We start from the raw sequence: 21,732 nt of genomic DNA on the forward strand, positions 1-21,732 counted from the left end.
CAGATCGTGGCTTCCTGGAGAACCCCGAGGGCCCCCACAAAGATGGGCCTGCAGGGGCCAGTGTCCGCTCCTCAGAGTGAGTGTCTTCTCTCTCTGCCCAGCTTCCAACACAGAGACAAAACCCCTGCTGACGTGGAAGAGGGCGGAGGAAACCATCCCCTGGAGCATCATCCTTCTCCTGGGAGGGGGCTTCTCCATGGCCAAGGCCTGCGAGGTAAGATCGGCAGGAGGGCTACACGCCCAGGGAGGCGTGGGCAGGTCCCAGTCCCAGCTGCAGGTGCAGCCCAAGAGCCAGAGACTCCACGGGCCCTGCAGACCCCACCTCCTTTGCCAATGAACATTCATCATAGTTCCCATCTCAGTGCCCGGTGCTGGGGAGAAAGACAGGAGTAAGGTCTGATCTGGAACCTCAAGGAGCTCACAGTGGACTCAATACTATTATGGTACCAATAACATCATGACTTGAGGGTTCTGTGAGCACAGGGGAACACCACCACATACAGTGCTCGCCTTGTCCAACGTGCCTTACATACAGTAACTGATTTAAACTTCCAAACATGAGATACATGCCATCATTATTCCCATTCTAGAGATTAGGAAATGGAGGCACAGAGAGGTAAAGTCACTTGCCCAAGGTCACACAGCTATGTACTCCAGATTGCGATCCAGGTAGTTTGACTCTAGAGTATATGCTCTTATCCATTATGATATAAATGTTAGGTATTTTTGATACTGTTTATTTAATTAGTTATTACTGTTATTCTAGAGGGTTCTGTGAGTTCAGAGGCAGGGCTGGGATTAGAGGGAGGTGAGTGAGGCACCAAGGGTGCAGGATTTTCAGGAGGCGCTCACACTCGGGGTCGTCGGCCCTGCTCAGAGGAAGTACAGCCTCAGTGTCCACCATGTATCACAATGTATTACCTCACTGAATCCTCACAGGACCCTAGGGTCTAGGGAATATTTTACCCCCATTTTTCAGGTAGGAAAACCAAGGCTCAAAGTTCTTTCTCTGTGGGGCTGTTGGGAGTCATTGAAGAAGATATGCTGATGCAATCCATAGCAAACAGGAAGTGCTGAGGAGTCCCTGTGCATCCTCATGCCACGCTTAGTGCAGGTTTTGCTTCCCGGAAGCAGACTCTGAGGTCATTCGGTGACCTTGAGGGGTAGCAATACAGCCAAGAGGCAGACCCCGCGAAGCCTCCATCAGCCCCACAGACAGCGCCAAGCTGAGAGGGCCCTGCAGAGACATCCCGTTGGTCAGGGGTGGCCAGGCCTTTATACCCCGGCATCCCTCCGGCATCTGTGGACATGAGCCTCCCCAGGAGCAGGTGTGACCTTGGGCAAGGTACCCTGGGGTCAGGGGCTGGCAGTGCCGGCTGTCTGCTGCCCGCACTCCCTGCGCTGGGGCAACAAGGCCTTCATGGAAGGCGGTCTGGGCAGCACATTTAGGTTCTCTACACAGCATCTCTTTTTCTGCAAACTATGTTTTTGTTTTATTCTCCCCCCGCCCCACCTCAATAAATAACACAGTTACAATGGTACAGATTTCAAACAGAGCAAAGGGATGGATGAGAAAAAGTACTGTTGTTGTCCCCTTTTAAGGAATCCCAAAGACCAGAGAGGTTAACTGCCTGACTCTAGGTTACACAGCTCATTGGTAGCAGAGCTGGGCTTTGAACTGGTGTCTCTCTGATTCCTTTCACTACTGTCTTCCACTGGAGATGTTTCAAGGAAGGCTTCCCAGAGGAAGTGACATGCTAGCCAGGTCTCAAGAGGACCATGCCCTGCATTGGTAGAAAGCATGGGCGGTGGAACCAAGCCATCTGGGTTAGTCTCATATCTTGTGCCTCTTAGCTGTGTGCCTCCGGTTCCTCGTCTACAAAATAGGAATACAAATGGATCCCATCTCACCTGGCCAGGTAGCTCAGTTGGTTGGAGCATCGTCCCAATACATCGAGGTTGCAGGTTCGATATCCAGTCAGGGTAAATACAAGAAGCAACCAGTGAGTGCATAAATAATCGGAACAACAGATCGGTCTCTCTCTCTCTCAATAAAAATTAAAAAAAAATTAGCCCTAGCTGGTTTGGCTCAGTGGATAGAGCGTCGGCTTGTAGACTGAAGGGTCCCAGTTTGATTCCGATCAAGGGCACATGCCTGGGTTGCGGGCTTGATCCCCAGTGGGGGGCTTGCAGGAGGCAGCTGATCAATGGTTCTCTCTCATCATTGATGTTTCTATCTCTCCGTCTCCCTTCCTCTCTGAAATCAATAAAAACATATTTAAAAAAAAAAAACACGCACACATGGATTCCATCTAATAGAGTTGTTACAATTTTTAAATGAGTCCATTCATATGGAGAACTTAGAACATAGCCAACACAGCTGGTTATTATGAGTGGATGTTGGGGAAGAGGGGGATTCAGGATCAAGGATGACACAGAGGGTCTCGCCCCGAGCAATTCTGTGGAAATAGATCTGTTTACTGAGATGCACCTATTCTGACTGAGGGAGGGGGCAGAGGGGGACCCCACCCCCAAGAGGCTTCTCTGAGCTCAGAGCTGGTGGGTAAAGCCTGGCTCTCAGTGGGGGCTGGGCTGCAGGACCGCTGAGCATGCTGGGAGGCCAGTCTGGCCCCTGGCCCGGCCCCAGGCAGCAGGCTTTGATTTCTGTTCAAGGAGGGCTTTGTGTAGCAGCTGCCCCTTTCCCCCAGCTCCTGCTGGTTCCATTCCCTCCCCAGGCAGCACAGCCTGCCCCGGAGGGACCAGAATGCTCAGGGCACTTCCTGCTCCCTCGTCCCTGCGCAGTGCCCTTGCCAGGCCACCGTGGCCTCCTGTGGCTTAGAGGGCCTTGGATGGGACCCAGGGTGAGCCTGGCTGTGTGGACTCCCACATGCTGGTTCCGAAAGGGTTGGAATCAGATCCCAGGGCTTACTCTGAACTTGGGCAACTCGCTTACACCTACTTAGTGTTCTCACCAGCTTTCTCCCGCTTCACACTAAATCCGTGGCGCCCCCTGTATATAGACTCCAGGCTGAAGGCTCCCACTGGCCTCTACACAAACCCCGTGAGTTCCCATCTGTCTCCTCTCATCCGCTCCACTCCAGGCCCACTGCCTCCTCAGCATTCCTCAGCCACACCGTGTTCATTCGCACCCAGGACCTCTGGGTGGCTTTCTCTCCACCGGTTGCTCCCTCCATCTCCCTCCCCTCCCCCGCCCCGAGATCTCGGAGTCCTCACCCTTCAGGTCTCAGCTCCAAGGTCACCACCACAGAAAGGGCCTCCCGGCCAACGTATCTATAAGAGCCTCCCCACAGCCCCTCTCCCTCTTACAACTCGGCTCACACGGCATCTACCCCTCACACGATCCTGGTCATTTGTTTGTTTACAGGTGTCTCTCTTGCTAGAATATAAGCCGTGCGAGGGCAAGAATCATATCTGTCTTATCCGCCGTGTCCCCTGCTCACTGAATAAACATTAGCTGGACAGGACCTAGCCTATGGGCTGTTTTGAGGACTGATGACAAGATGGATGGATGGAAAGTGCCCAGAGAGGGATGATGCATACCCACCTGGTGCTAAAATGGGGGCCCCTGTCAACCTCACCACTTTTGTTGTTACTATAACCTTACTGTCTTGTGGATAAAAACCTGGCCTGACCCTGGCACCTTTGTGTATAGTCTTTTAGTCTCCACCACAACAAACTTCTCGCCAAATACATTGAGGGGATTGAGGCTCCATCCCCTCAGAGCGGAGTAGACACATGGTCTTCTTCCCCGACCCTCATTTCCTGCTGGAGAGGATGTTTGTTGTTGTTGTTGTTGTTGTTAGTTTAATTGGAGAAGTAGGCTACTGAAGTGCTTACCAGCCAGATTGTGAGCTCAAAACTCCAACCCTGGGGCAAGTCACCTGACCTAACTGGCAAATCACAACTTCTTGGTGCCCCAGTCTCTTCAACCACAAACATGGAGAGAATTCTACTCCTTACCTGCTGGGGTTGTCATGAAGATTAAATAAGTTAATGCTCGCAAAATGCTTACAAGTGAGCCCAGCACAGAGGAAACACTGTAAGTGTTGTTAAGAAAAATAACTAAAAATAAATCACATCCAGGGCTTACTATGGACACCGGAGCGATTTTTACGAGTGCTTGTTTAACCCCTACCACGACCCCTTGAAGAAATCGAGGGCCAGAGTGGTACCATGGTGTGAACGTTCACCTCATGTATGCAGCCTTCTCTTTTTTCTTCCTTTCAATCAGATTCACTGGCTCTCCCTACCTAAGAATTATTGCACAGAGTTGCACACACACAGCTGAACCTACTATGTTCTCTGAGTGTTATAAGAGATTTTCAAGGGTGTTTTCCATTGAGATTTCAACGTTAAGCATTTAACTTAGACCATAACACCCTCCTTGTAAGATGCGGCCCTCCTATTATCAAAGAGATCTAGAAGAGGGCCTGTTGGAAGCGGGAAAGGAGGAGGAAGAGGGGAGCACGTCCTGCCTGCTCAGCCTCCCTTTCCCATCCTGCAATGTGACCTCAGGCACCTCTGGACATTTCCGAGGATCGTAAAGAACACAACTTGACAACCACTGCACCGGGTGATTTCTGAGTGTTCGGCCACCTCTGGCATCTCATGACTTGGTGCTACTAATGACAGCTGGCATGGCCTGGGCATATGCCAGATGTCCAGGCCCTTCACTAAATGCTTTATGGATGAGCTCTTTTTCTCCCAATAATATCCATCTGGGACAAGTACTATTATATGCCCATTTTACAGATAAGGACATTGAGGCACAGAGAGGTTGAGTTACTTGACCAGGATGACACAGCCAGAAAGGATTAAGATGGAGAACAGACTTAGTCTCACTCCAGAGCCCTTTCTCCTCGCCCTCTGGCCTTCCCGCTTTGACCTTGCCTATTGCTGATCCCAGAGTCCCTGGGACACTGCGGGGCTTTGGGGTTCCAAGGAGACAGAGCTTCTGACTCCGAGGGGCCTGGGAGTGGGAGGTGAAGCCCTGAGGAGTCCCCACGAGAACCCCAGGCAGTGGGAGGCTCTCCTCTCTCACGAAGCTGCCAGGCCTCCCTGTGGCTGTGAAAGCTGAGCCAAGGGTATGAGTGGCTGTTGGGACGTTGGCCGGGAGCCCATCACCCAGAGGTCTGGCTGCAGGGAAGTTCTTGACTCATTCATCCAAGTCATTAATATTCCCTCTCTCCGGCCTCTTTCTGTTCCACGGCACACACTGCCGTCCATCTCTTTGCCAAAGCCGTGGCCTCTGGGAAAAACCAGTGGCCCATTTTTTCTGTGAAGGGTGCCCGGGGCCAGGGGAGAGGCGGGGGCCTTGACGCTGCCATGTGCCATAATTCCTAGGCCATCAGACGAGCAGTGCAGATGTAAAAGAAACCTCAAGTTTACACAGTCTCTTTCAAGGCAAGTTGTAGGGACACGTGTACTATTTTATTTATGGAAAAACAGTGCGCTGTGTCCTAGAATCCATTAGGAAATTTTAAATTTGGGATAAGCAGTAAATTTTCTATTAAACGTAAAAGAAATGTATATAGTTTCTTTGATAAAGCAAAGTGTATTGGTGCCAGATGACACTGGGTTGATAAAAGGGCTGTGGTAGACATACACTAAATGGTAGGGGACTAACCCAACTCTGCCTTGGCCAACATCTAAGCCGATGGTTTTGTTATCTTTGTTAAAAACAAAAACCCCGACCTGCCGGACAAGACCTGGTAGGTTTTTGGGTTGTTGTTTTTTGAGATATTGCTGCATAGCACCACCAGGGGGCAAAAGAGAGCACAATTTTACATCTTCAGCTTTGCTGCCTTGGGGTCCTAATGAAGGTGTGTGGGACTCCTGGTAGTTTAGGATACATTTGATGAGAGGAGGGAGTAGCTGGGGGAGAGTATACATATTATACACTGGTAAATGGAGTGATTCCCGGAGAAGTCCTGGGAAGGGCATGGAGATGACTCTGCAGTGTTGACGGCAGGGTGGAGTCTGGGGCCAGGGAGGGAACCATCTAACAGGTCCTTCCCCTGTCCTGTTGGGCTCTGGGCAGCTCTGGGCATTGCTGTTCACTAAGAGGGGCAGTGACAGACTGGTGTTCCCCGAGGGAGTTTTGCAGGAGCATGTTAGCTTACAGCAGTACATGGCTCTACGTGTGAAATACATCCCCGCCATTAATTACGTTTGGCAACGGTGGATGTCACAAAAACTTTGCCGGGCTCATATTTGCTCCTCTGCAACACTGGGACAAATGTCCACCTCATGGGATGGTTGGGAGGACTCAGGGAGCTAATGTATGCAGGGGCCTCGCACCCTATAGAGCCACATTAATGGCGATTGTTATGATAATGAATAATACAATGTTAACAGCGTTAATATTTGTGTGATCATTGTAATAAACATCCTTTTTATTGATCATAAATATCTACTATTTATAATCATACTAGAGGCCCAGTGCATGATTGAATCATGCACGTGTAGGGTCCTCTACACGCTTTCGCTTTCGATCACGGGGGAGCTGGGTGCCTGTCCGCTGGTGCCTGAGCGGACAGGCACCCAGCTCCCCTGCTTTTGATGGTCCGCGGTGGGACGTGAGCTCGCTGCCCCAGAGGCCCCTTCTGTGCCGCAGCACAGCCATGGCGCAGACGCTGAGCTTGAGCCGCCGCTGGCGACGCAAGCTCAGCATCCTGCCGGCCCAATCGGCCACCCCGGCCACCCCGAGTCCTGCCCCCCAGCGCCTCCTGGCCAATCGCGGGCATAGCGAAGGTACGGTCAATTTGCATATTTGTCTATTATTATGTAGGATTGGCAGTGTCATATTTAATATATACTTGATACATGTTTTATATTACATGTGATATAGTGTATCTTCTATATATTATACATTTGATGCCTATTAATATATAACAATCACAAGATTAATGTTTTGTGCAATATTTATGTTCATATCATTTTAATTAATAACTGTCATTGGAGGAATAAGGAGATTTATCCTGGAGGATCCAATTCCCCTCTCCCATTCAAGTTGGAGCTTAGGGTGCTAGACCCAGATGAATTGTTGGAGAACCAAATGGGTTATTTGAGGGTTCGAGGCTTTGAGTCCCGGGCCTATAGCGTACAAAATAGAGAAGAGCTCAAGAAGCCGAGAAGCTCATTCAAGTCCAGGCTCCTGTGTGACCTTGGACATGTCTCATGTCCCTTACCCCGCTGACCCCCAGACTCCCCACCTATGAAGGGGATCATTGTCATCATTGTGATTGATCCCAACCCTCCCCGGGCCCAGCCCTCAGGGGTGGCACTGGGGTGTGCTGGGTGTGAAGAGTGCCCTCCCCCCGCCCTCCTGCAGCAGTCCGGGCTGTCGTTGTGGATCAGCGACCAGCTGCACCCGCTGGAGAGCGTGTCGCCCACGCTGGCCGTCTTCACCATCACCTGCGTCGTCATCTTCTTCACCGAGTTTGCCAGCAACACGGCCACCATCATCATCTTCCTGCCCGTCATGGCAGAGCTGGTGAGGGCCCTTCTGGGAAGGAGGGGAGGCAAGGAGGGGCGCCTGTCCCTCCAACCACCCAGGTCAGAACCCTCTCCCCTGCTGCAGGGTCTCCCCCAGGCAGCCGCAGGAGTCACTGCTCTCTTCCGAAACGTGTGAACGTGTCAGAACCAGATTCAAAACAATCCTGTGGGTTTTTTTCTTTAAAAAATGCATAATCAAAGTCAACATGTTTAAAGTGACCAAATGCCCTTCTTTGGAAAGTTTCCTAGGAAGCTAGAATGACCAGATTTGGATTAAGCAGAAGTAGAAAGTCTGACTAGTCCAATAACCACAGGAGGAACTCTGATGATAGCAAAGCTCTAGCCTCCCTGTAAAGCCGGGCTCCTGGGCACCACTGACAAGTTGGGTAAGTGGCGGGGACAGCCCTGTGCACAGCAGGGTGCTTAGCGGCACCCCTATCCCCTACCCGCTAGATACCAATAGCGCCCCCTCTAAATCATGGCCATCACACATGTGTTCAGACATGGCCAAGTGTCGCCTGGGGGGACACAGTCACCCCCGGCTGAGAACTGCTGCTTTAAAGGGCCCCCGTCCTGGAGAGCTGGCGAGGTGAGAGCCGGAGCCTTCAAGGAGCAGATAGTTCTGGATTTGCCCAAAGTGTCCGGAGCACAGACAGGCAGAGAAAGCCAACCCACCCAGGTGTCAGGTTAGCACGACCCCGAAACCAAACGCAAACGAGGGGAGAAAAATGTCCTAACTCGACCTCGTGTGTGAATAAAGATGCTAATAGCAAAATGAATCCAGGGTCATAGGCCAAGAACAACATATCACCACGGACAAGAAGAGTTTACACTCGGGATTTCAAAACTGATTACCCTGAGTTTTACATTTGAACAGATTAAAGAGGTGTTATTACCTCAGCGCAATCCCGAGTCTACGGGATTAAGTCTGTGTTGCAAGTACAGTATATGCTTTGTGTGCAAACAGTGTCACACCAGGCACTCGTGGGAGCCACTTTGTTTTTCTTTGCTTATTTTTTTTAATATATTTTATTGATTTTTTTACAGAGAGGAAGGGAGAGGGATAGAGAGCTAGAAACATCGATGAGAGAGAAACATCGACCAGCTGCCTCCTGCACTTCCCCCACCGGGGATGTGCCCGCAACCAAGGTACATGCCCTTGACCGGAATCGAACCTGGGACCTTTCAGTCCGCAGGCTGACGCTCTATCCACTGAGCCAACCCGGTTTCGGCTTCTTTGCTTATTTATGCATCAATTATAATAGAGATCATGCTGTATCCTCATACACAAAGGTACACTTGGTTCTTGGTCCACGGCTGGAGAATATCCCATGAGGATCGATAGTTGTGGATTTGTTCAAGCCACCTGCTTCCAGTCTTTGCTATTATCCAGCAAGGCTGCCTCGAACCTCTCCTGTCTGTGCACCTTGGCGGACATCTGGAGATACTTGTAGCACTGAGATCCCTGGTTGTGAAAGAGCCCGGACACTTACAGTTCTGTCAGATGTGGGTAAATCGCCCTCCAAAGTGAATGGGCCATTCTACACTCGCACCTGCCCTGCGTGGTGGGATCTCCCTCCCCTTGCTGAGTGTGGTGGAACTGAATCACGCCTTTCCCCGGGATCTGAGGGATCTGGCGATGGAGAGAGATGGAGGGTGGGAGGGAAGAGGGAGCTTAGAGCCTTTTACTGGAGGAGACACTAGCAAACGACACATTCTTCCAAATGGTGCTTCTCATCAAAAGCAAAGCGTCTGTCACACACGGGGATGATTTCAGCACATTTTGAGAAAACACATATCCTCTAGGTTGCACAAATTCCCCCGAAGGGCCCAAGATGTCCTATCTTAAAGTAAAATGCCGGAGAAGTAATCAACACAAATTGTGGGAGAATATGTCGTTGGAGAGAGGTGAAGAACCAGGGGCCCACTGCCTGAGGCCAACCCACAGACACGTTTGACCCCCAGTCTTAGAAATGTGGAAATGTTTGCCAACAGCTGCCATCTTGAGCTCTCCTTATCCCTGAAGTCCAGTGAGGTCCCGACCCAAGGGGCCCAGAGTCCAGCTGTTAGGACCAGGTAGAGGGCTTGTTATTGTAGAGCATCTGCTTCGCCTGGGACCTTGTCAGACATGCAGGTTCTTGGGGCCACCCCGGGCCTGCTGAGTCAGCAGCTCTGGGTAAGTGGGGGCCAGCCAGCTGAGCTTTAACAAGCTTCCGGGGACCCCTGCCCACTCAGATCGGAGGAGTGTCCTAGGTACATCTCCCAGCCCAGCCTCCCTGGTGACCCTGCAGTGCGGCCCCCGAATGTCACTAACCTTGAGCATGTCTTCTCCATCTCTCCCTTGGTCTGGCTCTCGTCTTCTGTCCATTTCCGTGTATCGCATCCCTCATTTCTGTGTGTTCGTATTTCTGGTTTCTCATTGTCTCTACATCTGTCTTCTCATTTGTCTGGACTGCTGGCTCTCACTCTGCCTTTCTCTATCGATGTGTCTTTGTCTCTCTTTCTGTCTCTAAATCTGTCTCGGTGTTGCTCTCCCTCCAACTGTCTTGACCTCTTATGTCTTGGTCTCACCACGCCCTCCGGAGCCCAGGCCATCCGCCTGCAAGTGCACCCCCTGTACCTGATGATCCCTGCCACAGTGGGCTGCTCCTACGCCTTCATGCTCCCGGTCTCGACGCCCCCCAACTCAATTGCCTTCGCCTCTGGACACTTGCTGGTCAAAGACATGGTGAGTCTGGGCATCTTCTTTTAAAAAAATAAGTTTTTATTGATTTCAGAGAGAGAGGAATGAAGGGAGAAATAGAAACATCCATGAGAGGGGAAACATCAACATCAACATCAACCGGCTGCCTGCTGCATGTCCCCTGCTGGGGATGGAGCCCACAACCCAGGCACGTGCCCTGATGGGGCATCAAACCAGGGACCTCTTGGTGCATGGGCTGATGCTAAACCACGGAGCAACACTGGCCAGGCGAGTCTGGGCATTTTCTAGCAGAGCCCAGAGAGGTGGGTGGACACAGGTGGTCGGCTAGGCATCTGGGCAGGGTCCTGCTCCCCCAGCCACCATCCCCCAATTTCTGCATAAGTCATTCCGAGTGGGGCCAGGAAGATACATTTTAGCAAACACTCTATGTTTAGACAACTTCAGGAAACTGCTTAAGTGACTGCTTTCCAGAGTTTGCTTTGGGGACAAGGGACTTTCCCCTCTCTGCTCTCGCTTTTTGGGCCAACGGCACTGTGCCCAGAATCTTCAGGGAAGAGAAATGTCAGGCCACACCCTGGGACTTGGGTAGCCTCAATGCCTGGCCAGCTGAGGAGTGTGACAGGAGCCCCAGAGTTGTGGCAGGGGGTGGGGGTAGGGGAGGGGGGGACTCCAGCTTTCAGCAGGGCTCAACTACGGGGCAGTATGTTCCCTCTCCCCCATGATCCCTGCTAAACCCGCCCCTCCCACCTGCTCCCCTCCTCCCACCTCCTGCTGCCTCTTCCCCCTCCACCCCTACCTGGGCCTGGGGCGTTTGGGCGCTCAGAATGCAAATAACCCTTCCTAAACTAGTGCAACCCCAGGGGCAATGTGCTTAACCAGTTCAGGATGCTGGTCCAGGCTCAGGGACTCAGCAGGGTAAGGGCCAGAGAACCAGGGTGAGGCAGAAAGCAATCGCAGAACAAACAGTGTAACACACAGGTGTTCATTAACTAAGTCAGTGGTCGGCAAACTCATTAGTCCACAGAGCCAAATATCAACAGCACAACAATTGAAATTTCTTTTGAGAGCCAAATTTTTTAAACTTAAACTATATAGGTAGGTACATTGTTATTAACTTAATTAGGGTACTCCTAAGCTGGCCTTTGCTAAAAACTCAAGGGGCCAAAGAGCCGCATGTGGCTCGCGAGCCGCAGTTTGCCGACCACTGAACTAAGTAACTAAAGTGCAACTAAGCAGGCATTCTGAGCCAGGTTCCCAGGACCCTGACAAGGGAAGACCCCACCCTCCTCCCAGCTCCCCCAAAGCTTTGGTCGGCTCCTTCTAAGCCTCCACACTTGTCAGGGGCGTTAAGATCCCTAGAACAGAGGCAGCCAGCACAGCGGTTTCCCGACCAACACCTGTTCCATGAATCATCTGGGGGAAATATTCATTTCACAATTTTACTAAATCAACTTACATTTTTAAAAAACTTAAATAAGGGCCCTGGACAGTGTTGCTCAGTGGTTGGAACATCGGACCATGCACCAAAAGGTCACACCTGGGTTGAATCAATCCCAGCCCAGGTTGGGCAGCAAGCAGGAGGCAACCATGGATCTCTCTCTCTTTTCTCTCCTTTCTTCCCTCCCTCCCATGTTCTCTAAAAATCAATGACAAAAATCTCCTCAGATGAGGATTAGCAAAATCAAACAAACAAAAAACCTTAAATGAGAGTATTTAAAAAGAAAAGTTACCAATGTACGTGTAACTGGAAAACCAGTGATGCATGCCATTGATGGCAAGCCTAAAAATAAATGCAACGGGGGAAAAAGCAAAATAACGAAATTCTCCCCAATTACAGTTGCCTGGAGGAGGGTCTTGTTAAAAAGGCAGTGGAAGCCTGGCAAGTGTGGCTCAGTGGTTGAGCGTTAACCTAAGTTCAGGAGATCACTATTCGATTGCGGGCTCGATCCCCAGTAGAGGGAGTGCAGGAGGCAGCCAATCAATGATTCTCTCTCATCATTGATATCTCTATCTCTCTCCCTCTCCTTTCCTCTCTGAAAGTAACAAAAATATATTTAAGAAAAAAAGGGGGGGCAGTGGGAGAGGAGGAGAGAAGCGTTAAGGAAGGGCATGGTAGCCCCTAACGCAGACTTGCTCTGAGGAAGTGATTTTAAAAGCAATCTAAAGGGAGTAATTTTCTCACGGCTGGGCTGCTAGGGTGGAACAAACAGAAAACTGAGCTGGGAAACAGGTGTTTTCAGCCTATGTTTGAACTGGATACTATAAGCGGTCAGCCTGGGGAGGGAGCAAGTGGGCAACTCTTTCCACCATTTAAAGAGGTAAACATTTCCAGGAGGAAAAAATCTTCCCAATTAACAATTATAGCCTTAACTGTTGCGGGGGCAGATGGAGGAGGAGGAGGGGTGATTTAATGATCAACTCAGACTATTTTCAAGTTGTGTAGCCTTGGATAAGCCAACTTCTCTGAGCCTCATTTTCCTCTTCTGTAAAATAGGAATAATAATAATAACAACAACAATAACACTTATAGGGCTGCTTTCAGGGTTAAATGACCCTATGGCAGCTGCATGGCACAGTACCTGGCCCCTACAAGCCACTGGATGAATGAGGACACTTGCGGGACAGCCTGGGGTGTGTAAAGATGGGAGGGTCTCGGGCATCGACGAATGACTTCGGGGTTTTTCCATGTATACAATGGGCCTCGAGCCTGCGTTCTATTTCAGGTGCGGACAGGCCTCCTGATGAACCTGATGGGCATCCTGATACTCAACATGGCCATCAATACGTGGGCACAGCCCATCTTCCAGCTGGGCTCCTTCCCGGACTGGGCCCAAGACCACTTAGCCAACGTCACAGGACAACCACCCTCCCTGGTGGCCAACGACACCTTACTTGCCCTCTGAGTCCCCCTCGGAGATTCCCTTTGGGCTGGGCCCTCCCACAAGGCTTTACCACTACCTGCTCTTAGGGTCAGACAGGATGATCAAGCAGTTCTCTGTGGTCCAGGAGGCAACAAGCAAGGGTAACCTCCGGTGGTCCACTTGGGTCAACAAGTTCATTACCTAGGACACCTCCTCCTCACTCGTGCAGTTCAGGGCCCAGATATGTCCCAGATCTGCTGCCTGAGATACAAGCTCCTTTTTCTCCGAGCTGGAACGTGGTTAGGATGCAAGAGGGCCCCACTTCAGCAACAATAAATAAATCTAGAATTGCATTTGTCTTGAGCAGTCGGGATGGGAATCTCTCCATCCCCAGGGGCACAGGGAACATTCCCCACTGGCTCTTGTAGGTTGCACTCTGGACAGACCCTCTTGCCTTTCGGGGCCACCTTCCTTGGAGACCTGTTCCAGCTGTTCACAGCTGGTACATGTTCAGTCCAGTTGGTGCCCGTTCTGCACCGGTTGCTTGACTATTTCCCCTACTGAAACCCAGCAGCCAGGGGAATTTTCAATCCATGGAGCCGGCGGGGAAGGGGAGCAGAGGTCAGAAGGGACAGATGGCTTCCTGCGGGCGTGGACACTGTGCAGAGCGTCTTCCTGCTTCTCTGAGCCCCCAGCACATCAGGGGAGTTCTAGAACCCCCGCTGACATGTCTACTCAAGCTTTTATGATTCTCCTGTTTAATCTGATTCACTATGGCCATGTTTCTGGAGTTGGGCCAAGCCTGGGCCCTGCTCTCTTGCAGGTGACTCACGGCTCCTCCAGCCAGAACCCTCCTGCCTGTGGCCAGCAGGGGCCCTCGTGGCTGCTGGCTGCTGCTTGCTCAGCTGGTTCCAACCCTACCCCAAGTGGCAAGCATGTTTGATTAGCAAAGGCCGTATTTTTCAGGGAGGAGAGGAAAGTCAGGAGATAAACTGGGGCCTTGTAAAGGGTCAGGGTGAAATGTCTCAAGCAGACCAATTATCACAATCCTCTTTACAGACAGGGACACAGACTTCCCCAGAGCCAGTGGCTGGCGGGCTCTCCTCGGGATTCCACCACTGCTGGCTTCAAGCAGAAGTGTCTGGGCATCTCCAGTGAACAACACAGTCTTGGGGTTCGGATACTCAGGAAGTGTCTGTGGAACGAGTGGCCCAGCATTAGCATAGCACCAGCGAAGGCACCCCCGAGGGCCCCAAAGCCTCACCTCTCCCTTCCTGCACCTCCGAGGGATGAGGTTCCCTGAGCAGCAGCCTGGGCCTGGAGGCAGTTCCCAGAGACTGAACTCACCCTCAGTACAGCCGGAGTGAGTCATGGATGTTTCCCTGGAAGCGGGGGACGGGCGGGGGACGGGAGGGAGCCCACCTCCTTCCCAGATGAGTAGAATGTCAGTATTTAGTCACAGCTACAGCCCCGGGGGTGAGGAGTGGGGGAAGGCGTGTTCCCTGTGGGACAGGGGAGGAGAGAAGTTCATTCACAGAGAAACCCATGGAACTTATAACCAGATGAACCGTGATTTCAAGTGCTTTTGATTGAAAATGCTATAAAATAAAGAATGTCAATCAACACTGGCCCTGGAGATTTTTTGCTGTCTGGACATCAAAGAGCTTCAAAGCCCCAAATTCCTGAGGAGGGAGTTTCCCAGAATTGATCTCCCTGATCTCACTTTCTTACTGCTCTCTGCTCTACTCCAGCCACTCACTCGAAGTCTCCTGCCTCGGGGCCTTTGCACAGGCTGTTTCCTCGGCCCAGCACACTTTGCTCCCAAATATACACTGGTTTCCTCACTTTATTCAGGTCTCTGCTCAAATGTCACCTCCCCAGAGAAGCTCCCCTCACCATCTGGTCTAAAATATCATCCTCATTATTCTCCATCTCCTTATGCTGCTATATTTTTCTTAGTATTTACTCGCGACATTGTATTATTAATTTTCTTACTTATTAAATCTCTCTCTCTAAAATGCAAGCATATGAGAATACAAACTTTATTTTTTTTCTGAGCTGTAACTCCAGTGCGTAGAACAGTTTCTGACATATCGTGGGTGCTCAGTAAATATTTGATAAATGAGTCTGTACCAGAATTTATGAGAAAGCCATCTTACCCTCTGATGTGGGGTCTGTTTGGCTCATTTCTTTGCTCACTCATTCTTCCATTTATTCGAACACTTTATTTAGAATGTGCTCATTCACTGTCTCCGCCGACATGAACTTACGTTCTAGCTGAGGAGACGGGGCGTAAACAGGTGAACACACAAGCAAGTGACTCTGGGTCATGATGCGGCTGAGAAGAAAAGGAAACTGGCCGATGTGACAGCTGGCTCAGACGCTGCTTTAGGCGGAATAGTTGGGGAGGACTTCTCTAAGGAGGCGGCACTGGACCGAGACCAGAGGGAGTCAGCCCTGTGCTCGTGGTGGTGTGGGAGGACGGGGGAATGGCAAGGGGGGTGCCGAGTCATTGGAAATATACGGGGACACACGTCTGGAATATGAGGAAGTCAGAGGAGACCAAACACCTGTTTTGGTTACCTGTGTGTTACCTAATAAATCAACCCACAAAATCAGGGCTTTAAACAAAACCCACTGTACTGGCTCACATTTCTGCTCTGGACAGAGTTCTACAGGGATGGTGTAGTCCCTGCTCTACATGGTGTGGCCGGGGCCGCTCCGCTGGGCGTGCGGCTGGAGCTGGCATGTCCACCAGGGCCGTGGACCCTCCGGGCTCCGGTGGCTTCTCCAGGGTCTAGCCTGGACCTCTTTACATGACAGTGGGCTTCCAGGAAGGAACAGCAGAAGCTACAAGACCCCTGAAGGCCTGGGTTTGGGAGTCCAACAACGTGAATTCTGACATATTCTATTGGCCAGAGCCCATCGCGGGTTAGCCTGGTTCAAGGGCAGGAAATAGGCTCCACTCCTTGTGGGGAAGAGGGGCGTCCCTATACAAGGGAGGCGATGGTTAGCCACCATCTTTGGGAGCCTTCTATCATCACACCGAAGAGAAAGTTGAATGAGAGACATAAACATGCCATTCTGAAAAGGGATATCTAAGTGGCCAGCAGGTTTAGAAAGAGATGCTCACACCCGCTTGTAATCAGATAAATGCAAGTTCAACCAAGATTTAACAATATGCCCATCAGATTGGGGAAAACTTGAAAAGTGTACGATAAGTGGTGGTGAAATGGGAGGAAACAGAAACCCTCGTGTTCTGCTGGTGAGACGTTAAATTGTTACCGTCAGTCTGGCAAGCAACGTGGGTTTTTTTTGTTTTGTTTTGTTTTAATCCTCACCCGAGGATATTTTTCCATTGATTTTTAGGGAGCGTGGAAGAGAGGGAAAGACAGAGAGGAATATGGATGTGAGAGAGACACATCGATTGGTTGCACAGAGGAGCCTGCAACCGAGGTCCATGACCTTGACTGGAATCAAACCCAGGACCCTTCGGTCCGCAGGCCGACGCTTTATCCACTGAGCCAAACCAGCTAGGGCTCAGGAGGATTTGTTACCTGCATTCTCCGCGCCCTGTTATCCTACTCCTGGATTTATATCCCAGCAAAATCGGTCCCTAAGGAGATGATGGAGGAGGATATTTGTGCCACTGTTGTTTGAGGGGCCAAAGAGCTGGAAGTCAGCTGCATGACCATTGCTGGTGAGACTATTTAAGTGAAATATGGAGGAAGCACACTGTGGAAAATACAGCAGCACAGAAGTGATGAGCAACAGGGACATGGAGGGCTAAGGCAGACATATTCCAGTGCATGTAGGGTGGGGCAAAGGTAGGTCTACCGTTGTTGGTATGGAAAATAGTACAATAATTTAAATAATACAAGAATATACTCTGTGTTTCCTGTACTCACGACTATAAACTTACTTTTGTCCCATATCAAAAAATTTTACGTATAGTCAGTGGGCAGAGGATGGAAGCAGTGATGGTGAATAAAAATAAATAAATATAGAAGTCATTGGAGGAAGAGTTCAGTAAGCCATGTTGGACTTTTAGCTCCACCCCTAACACACCTGTGACCTTAAGCAAGTCCTTTATTGTTTTGGACTTTGGTTTCTTCATCTGAGAGGTGAGAATGGGTAGTCAGGGTCTCAAAAGGAGACAATAAGCACATAAGCCAGCTGATTTGAGGAGAGTTTATCCTGAGAGGTCTAACTGGCATCTTTAGTCCTGGGCCACACCCACTCTTAATAACTCCCAAGGGAAGGAGATGCCCAGATCTTTCTCTCCTCCCTTACTCAGCTTTTCAGCTGGGGGTCTCCACTGGCCAAACCCAACACTATTGGGCAGAGTTCTCCAGAAGAACAGAACTAACAGGATGTGTGTATATGTGTGCATACTCAGGAAATAGTCCAAAAGCAGTCTGCTGGCAGAATTCCCTCTTGCTTGGGGGAAGTCAGTCTTTTGTTCTATTCAGGCCTTCAACTGATTAGATGAGGCCCACCCTGTATGGAGAGCAATCTGCTTTACTTAAACTCCATTGATTGAAATGTAAATCTCATCCAAAAACACCCTCACAGAAACATGCAGAATCACGTTTAGCCAAATATCTGGGCCTGGCCAAGGTGACACGTAAGACTAACCATCAGCCCTAGCTGGTTTGGCTCAGCGGATAGACCTGAGGACTGAAGGGTCTCGGGTTTGATTCTGGTCAAGGGCACATGCCCAGGTTGCGAGCTCAATCCCCAGTAGGGAGTGTGTAGGAGGCAGCTGATCAATGATTCTCTCTCATCATTGATGTGTCTATCTCCCTCTCTCCTCCCTTCCTCTCTGAAACCAATAAAAATACATTTAAAAAATAAAAGATGAACTATCACACCACCAGAAGCCAAAATGCAAGAGAATCCTTTGCTGCAGCCCAATCAGGTCTCCCTCTGGTGGCACAGGCAGGGAGGAGAAGCGTGAACACTGAGTGTGGAGGGCAAACTGAGAAAAGGGGTCATAGGAGGTTTAGAACATATTAGAGCTTACAAACTAGCAGTCCCCAGGACTGCCTCCAGCCCACAGTCAGGTTCTGCCCCCTTCCATGAGTTTTAAACTATTAATTTATTGCTAATATTTTAAATTCAGGAGATTTCACATTAAAATCTGGATTTATGCTTCTCCTGGAAAAGAAAACACCAGAAGATCTTATTGCTATCTGGCAACAATTGTTTGGAGTTGAGTAATTGTGGTGGGAGAACTTCAGTTGGAAGGCGAACCTCTGGTTTGCCACAGGCCCCACCACTCCTTAATGTACTGCACTGGCTCTCTTCATGTGACTCTGTCACTTTCCTGGCTCCTGAAGGCATTTGTGTCTATGACTCCTGAGCAACGTGACCCAGAAGGACCATTTTAGCTTTAGTTCACAGTTTCTAATGACCTGGAGCAGCGCTCACAGTAGGACTTTCTGTGGTGCTGAAAATGGTCTATATCTGCCTTGTACAATACGGTAGCCACTTGCAACTTAAGTGTGGCTAATTGGAATTGAGATGGGCTGTCAGTATAACACACACACCCATTTTAAGAACTTAGTACAAAAAAAGTGAATGCAAAATATCCTATTAATACTTTTTATATTGACTATATAGTTGAAGGATATTATATTGGATATATTAGGTTGAGTAAAATATTTTATTAAAATCAATGTCATGCCCTCACGACCATGGCTCAGTGGTTAGAGTGTCAGCCTGCGCACCGAAGGGTTGCAGGTTCAATTCTGGTCAAGGGCATGTACCTGGGTTGCAGGTTCGATCCCTGGCCCCAATCGGGGCATGTGCGGGAGACAACCAATCAATTGATGTGTCTCCCTCACATCGATGTTTCTTTTTCTCTCCTCCCTCTTTCTCTTTCCCTCTCCTCGCTTTTTTCTACTCTCTCTGAAAATCAATGGAAAAAATATCCTCTGGTGAAGATTTAAAAAAACTAATTTCACTTTTTTAAGTGGCTGCCAGAAATTTTTAAATGGTTCCCATTCTGCTTCTATTGGAGAGCACTGTCGATTTGGGAAGATTTCAGCCACCTCTGCACATTCTCAAATCAGGTATAAGGCAGTGACGTTCTACACCCACACGCTGTAAAATTCAATCACTCCCACAATGTATGGACCTCTGATTCTGATTCCAGATCTGAGGGTTTACCACTTCCTCTTCCTGTCCTGTCTTATGGCTATGAATCCTCTCTGCAGAAATTCCCTTCAACTGCGTTGATTCTATTTTGGTGACTCAGAAGCCCCTTCCGGATGTTGTGGGCCTTGAAGTCAAGCGAGCCTTATATAGGCAGAAGTGGCTGCCTACATGTGCTGAGAAAAGCCAAAAATATCTTCTGCCCTTTCCCTGCCTATTGCCCCATCCTCCCAAATCTTACACATCCACCAGAGGCCTTCGGAAATGACCAACATGGGCCTTAACCAGTCAGCTCCCTGATGCCAGTGCAGAAACCGGGCAAATGCTGGTGTCTTCCAGGGCACTGTGCTGCTCGTCTCCGACCGGCACAGCGCCCTGAAATTTCCCAGGTGATGGGACCCTGGTCAGGGATCTTGCCCAGTGGGCATCACAGAGGCCTGTACAATCAGGTCTGAGCAGCCGGAACACACTCAGGCATAGCTGTCTGCCACGGTGAGAAGGAGCAAGCAGGAGCATTGAGCTGTGGTTTACTGGGCATTCTGCATACATTATCTCATTAAATCCTCACGCACACCCAAGAAATATTCTCATTACAGCAGAGTCCACACAAGTTCAGAGAGGGATAGCGTGTTGTCCAAGATCACACAGCACACACAGTACGTGGGAACGTTGGGCCTCGTTTTCAAGGGGCTGCAGCCTTCAGCTGGAGCAGAGTAGAAGCTGCCCTTTGTGAAGGGGTCTACACGTGGTCCGGCACCGCTGTTTCCACCTGGACTGCTGTGCTCCTCACCTTGGCTGGATGGCTCCAAGGCATGTGCCTTTGCTGCTCCCGGTCCATTTGGTGCCCAGTTCTCTGCACACTTGGTGCCTGGCCTGCCTTCCTGGAGGGGTTTGTGATCTGGGAAGGATGTTAGGCTCCCTGAGGGCCCAAAGCGTCTCATTCAATAGTGTCACTTCTCCTATCTGGGCCACAAGACATGCTCCTTCAGGCCTGAGCAAGTGACCCAGGCCCCATGTCCTTATAAGGGAAAATGGCAGAGAGTCTGGGATGCAGCTTAAATGCCCCCTACCAGCCCATCCTGCAGGGTGGGGACCTGGGGGTCAGGAGAGATCTCCTGGAGGAGGCAGTCCTACAGGCAGTGATGGGGCACAGAATGCTGGGAGAAGACAGCCTGGAAGTGTACCTGCAGGGTAACGACTGCAGCCTAGCACATACAGGAAACATGCATTTATTGAGCACCTACTATTTGCAGTGCCAGACGCATCACAAGGTCCTCATGAGTCTTATGATTCTGAAGCATAGTAACCTCCATCTTGGGTAAAAACTGCTGTTTAAAATTTTAACCCTGCTACTCTGGCTTCTGTAAACATTTGCTTGCTTAAATAATAGGGAAAAATAAGACTACTCCCATTCCAGAGAGGCCATAAACTATGCCCCAGACAGAGTTGTCAGTGCTGGCGCCAGGCCAGGCTTTGAGATATGGTCTCATGGCCTGTCCCAGCACACAGGACTTTTTCTCAGAAGGTCCAGAAGTCTCACTCCAAATTTGGGAAACAAAGAGCTGAAAAACATATAAATAGAAAAGACTTCCACCATGTGGGGCCCCAGAATTTGAGAAGCAATATTTCCTCTAGGCCTTCTAGCGCTAGCAAAATGAAAAAGACTCCAAATAAATTTGGCTTATTGTTTAAGGCGTCTTCTGATTTACAATATAACAATTCCTTCCCTCCACACTAGTAGAGAACGGTGGTTGACCAGTTGACTTTGGAACAGGACTGTTGGGTATAAATTATGGTTTCACCTCTTAACAGCTGAGTGGCTTGGTTAAGGGACTTAACTCTCTGCGTCTCAGTTTCCTAAACTGAAAAATGGAAGCAATAACAGCCCCTACCACAAAGGGTTGTAAATTGCTGGGATTCAACAAATTCATTTACAAACTGTTCAGATGCAAAGCAAGTGCTCCATAAATGTTAACTATTATCACAGTTATTCTCTTTTAAGAGGAGGAAACTGAGAGTGAGAGAAATGAGGTCACCTGCTTAAGGTCACACAGCTAGGGAGGGACAGAGCTGTGCTTTGAAGCCAGGTCCCCATTTGCCTAAAGACAGGAGGGGAGCTGGAGAGAAAGACGAAAGCCAATGATGGTTGGAGAAAAGTCTTAGCAGAAATCCATTTGTCTCTTGTGCGTCCTCACCCTCTAAGAGGTGGGATCAGGCTGTTCCAGGACACCTACCTGTGGAAGGAGAGGGAAAGAGAAAGCTGAGCAGAGTTCCAGTCCCAGCACTGCCACTAATGAGCTGAATGGCTCCCCTGCACCTCAGTTTCCTCCTCTGTGAAATGGGACTAATTCCATCTTCCTGTTATAGGACTGTCAGGACTGGAGACGTTGCTTGGGAAAGGCCCGTTCTCTCCTCCCACACCTTCTACCCACTCCTGCCTACCCGAAGAGGATGAAGCAGCTTGCCCAACCGCCCGGGAGGTGGGCCCCA

The 21,732-nt window shown here is 50.0% G+C and overlaps 1 protein-coding gene across 2 annotated transcripts in view; it reads left to right on the forward strand.

Moving 5' to 3' along the window:
- The window catches only part of SLC13A3 (solute carrier family 13 member 3), a 64,319-nt gene extending 49,623 nt beyond the window's left edge, over positions 1–14,696 (forward strand). Inside the window, exons 10-13 of one of the 2 annotated variants that reach the window (XR_013814197.1) lie at positions 102–214; positions 7,355–7,516; positions 10,104–10,246; positions 12,946–13,085. Coding sequence is in view for 1 of the 2 variants with exons in the window: in XM_079784220.1 (XP_079640346.1) it covers positions 102–214; positions 7,355–7,516; positions 10,109–10,246; positions 12,946–13,125 (593 nt within the window). In the remaining variant the exon portion in view is untranslated. Of the gene's footprint in view, positions 1–101; positions 215–7,354; positions 7,517–10,103; positions 10,247–12,945 lie in introns of both variants that reach the window. The other variant, XM_079784220.1, reaches the window with a different exon arrangement.
- The last annotated feature ends 7,036 nt before the right edge of the window (positions 14,697–21,732 follow it).

Source organism: Cnephaeus nilssonii (genome assembly GCF_951640355.1).
Source record: "Cnephaeus nilssonii genome assembly, chromosome: 11".
Taxonomy (NCBI): domain Eukaryota; kingdom Metazoa; phylum Chordata; class Mammalia; order Chiroptera; family Vespertilionidae; genus Cnephaeus; species Cnephaeus nilssonii.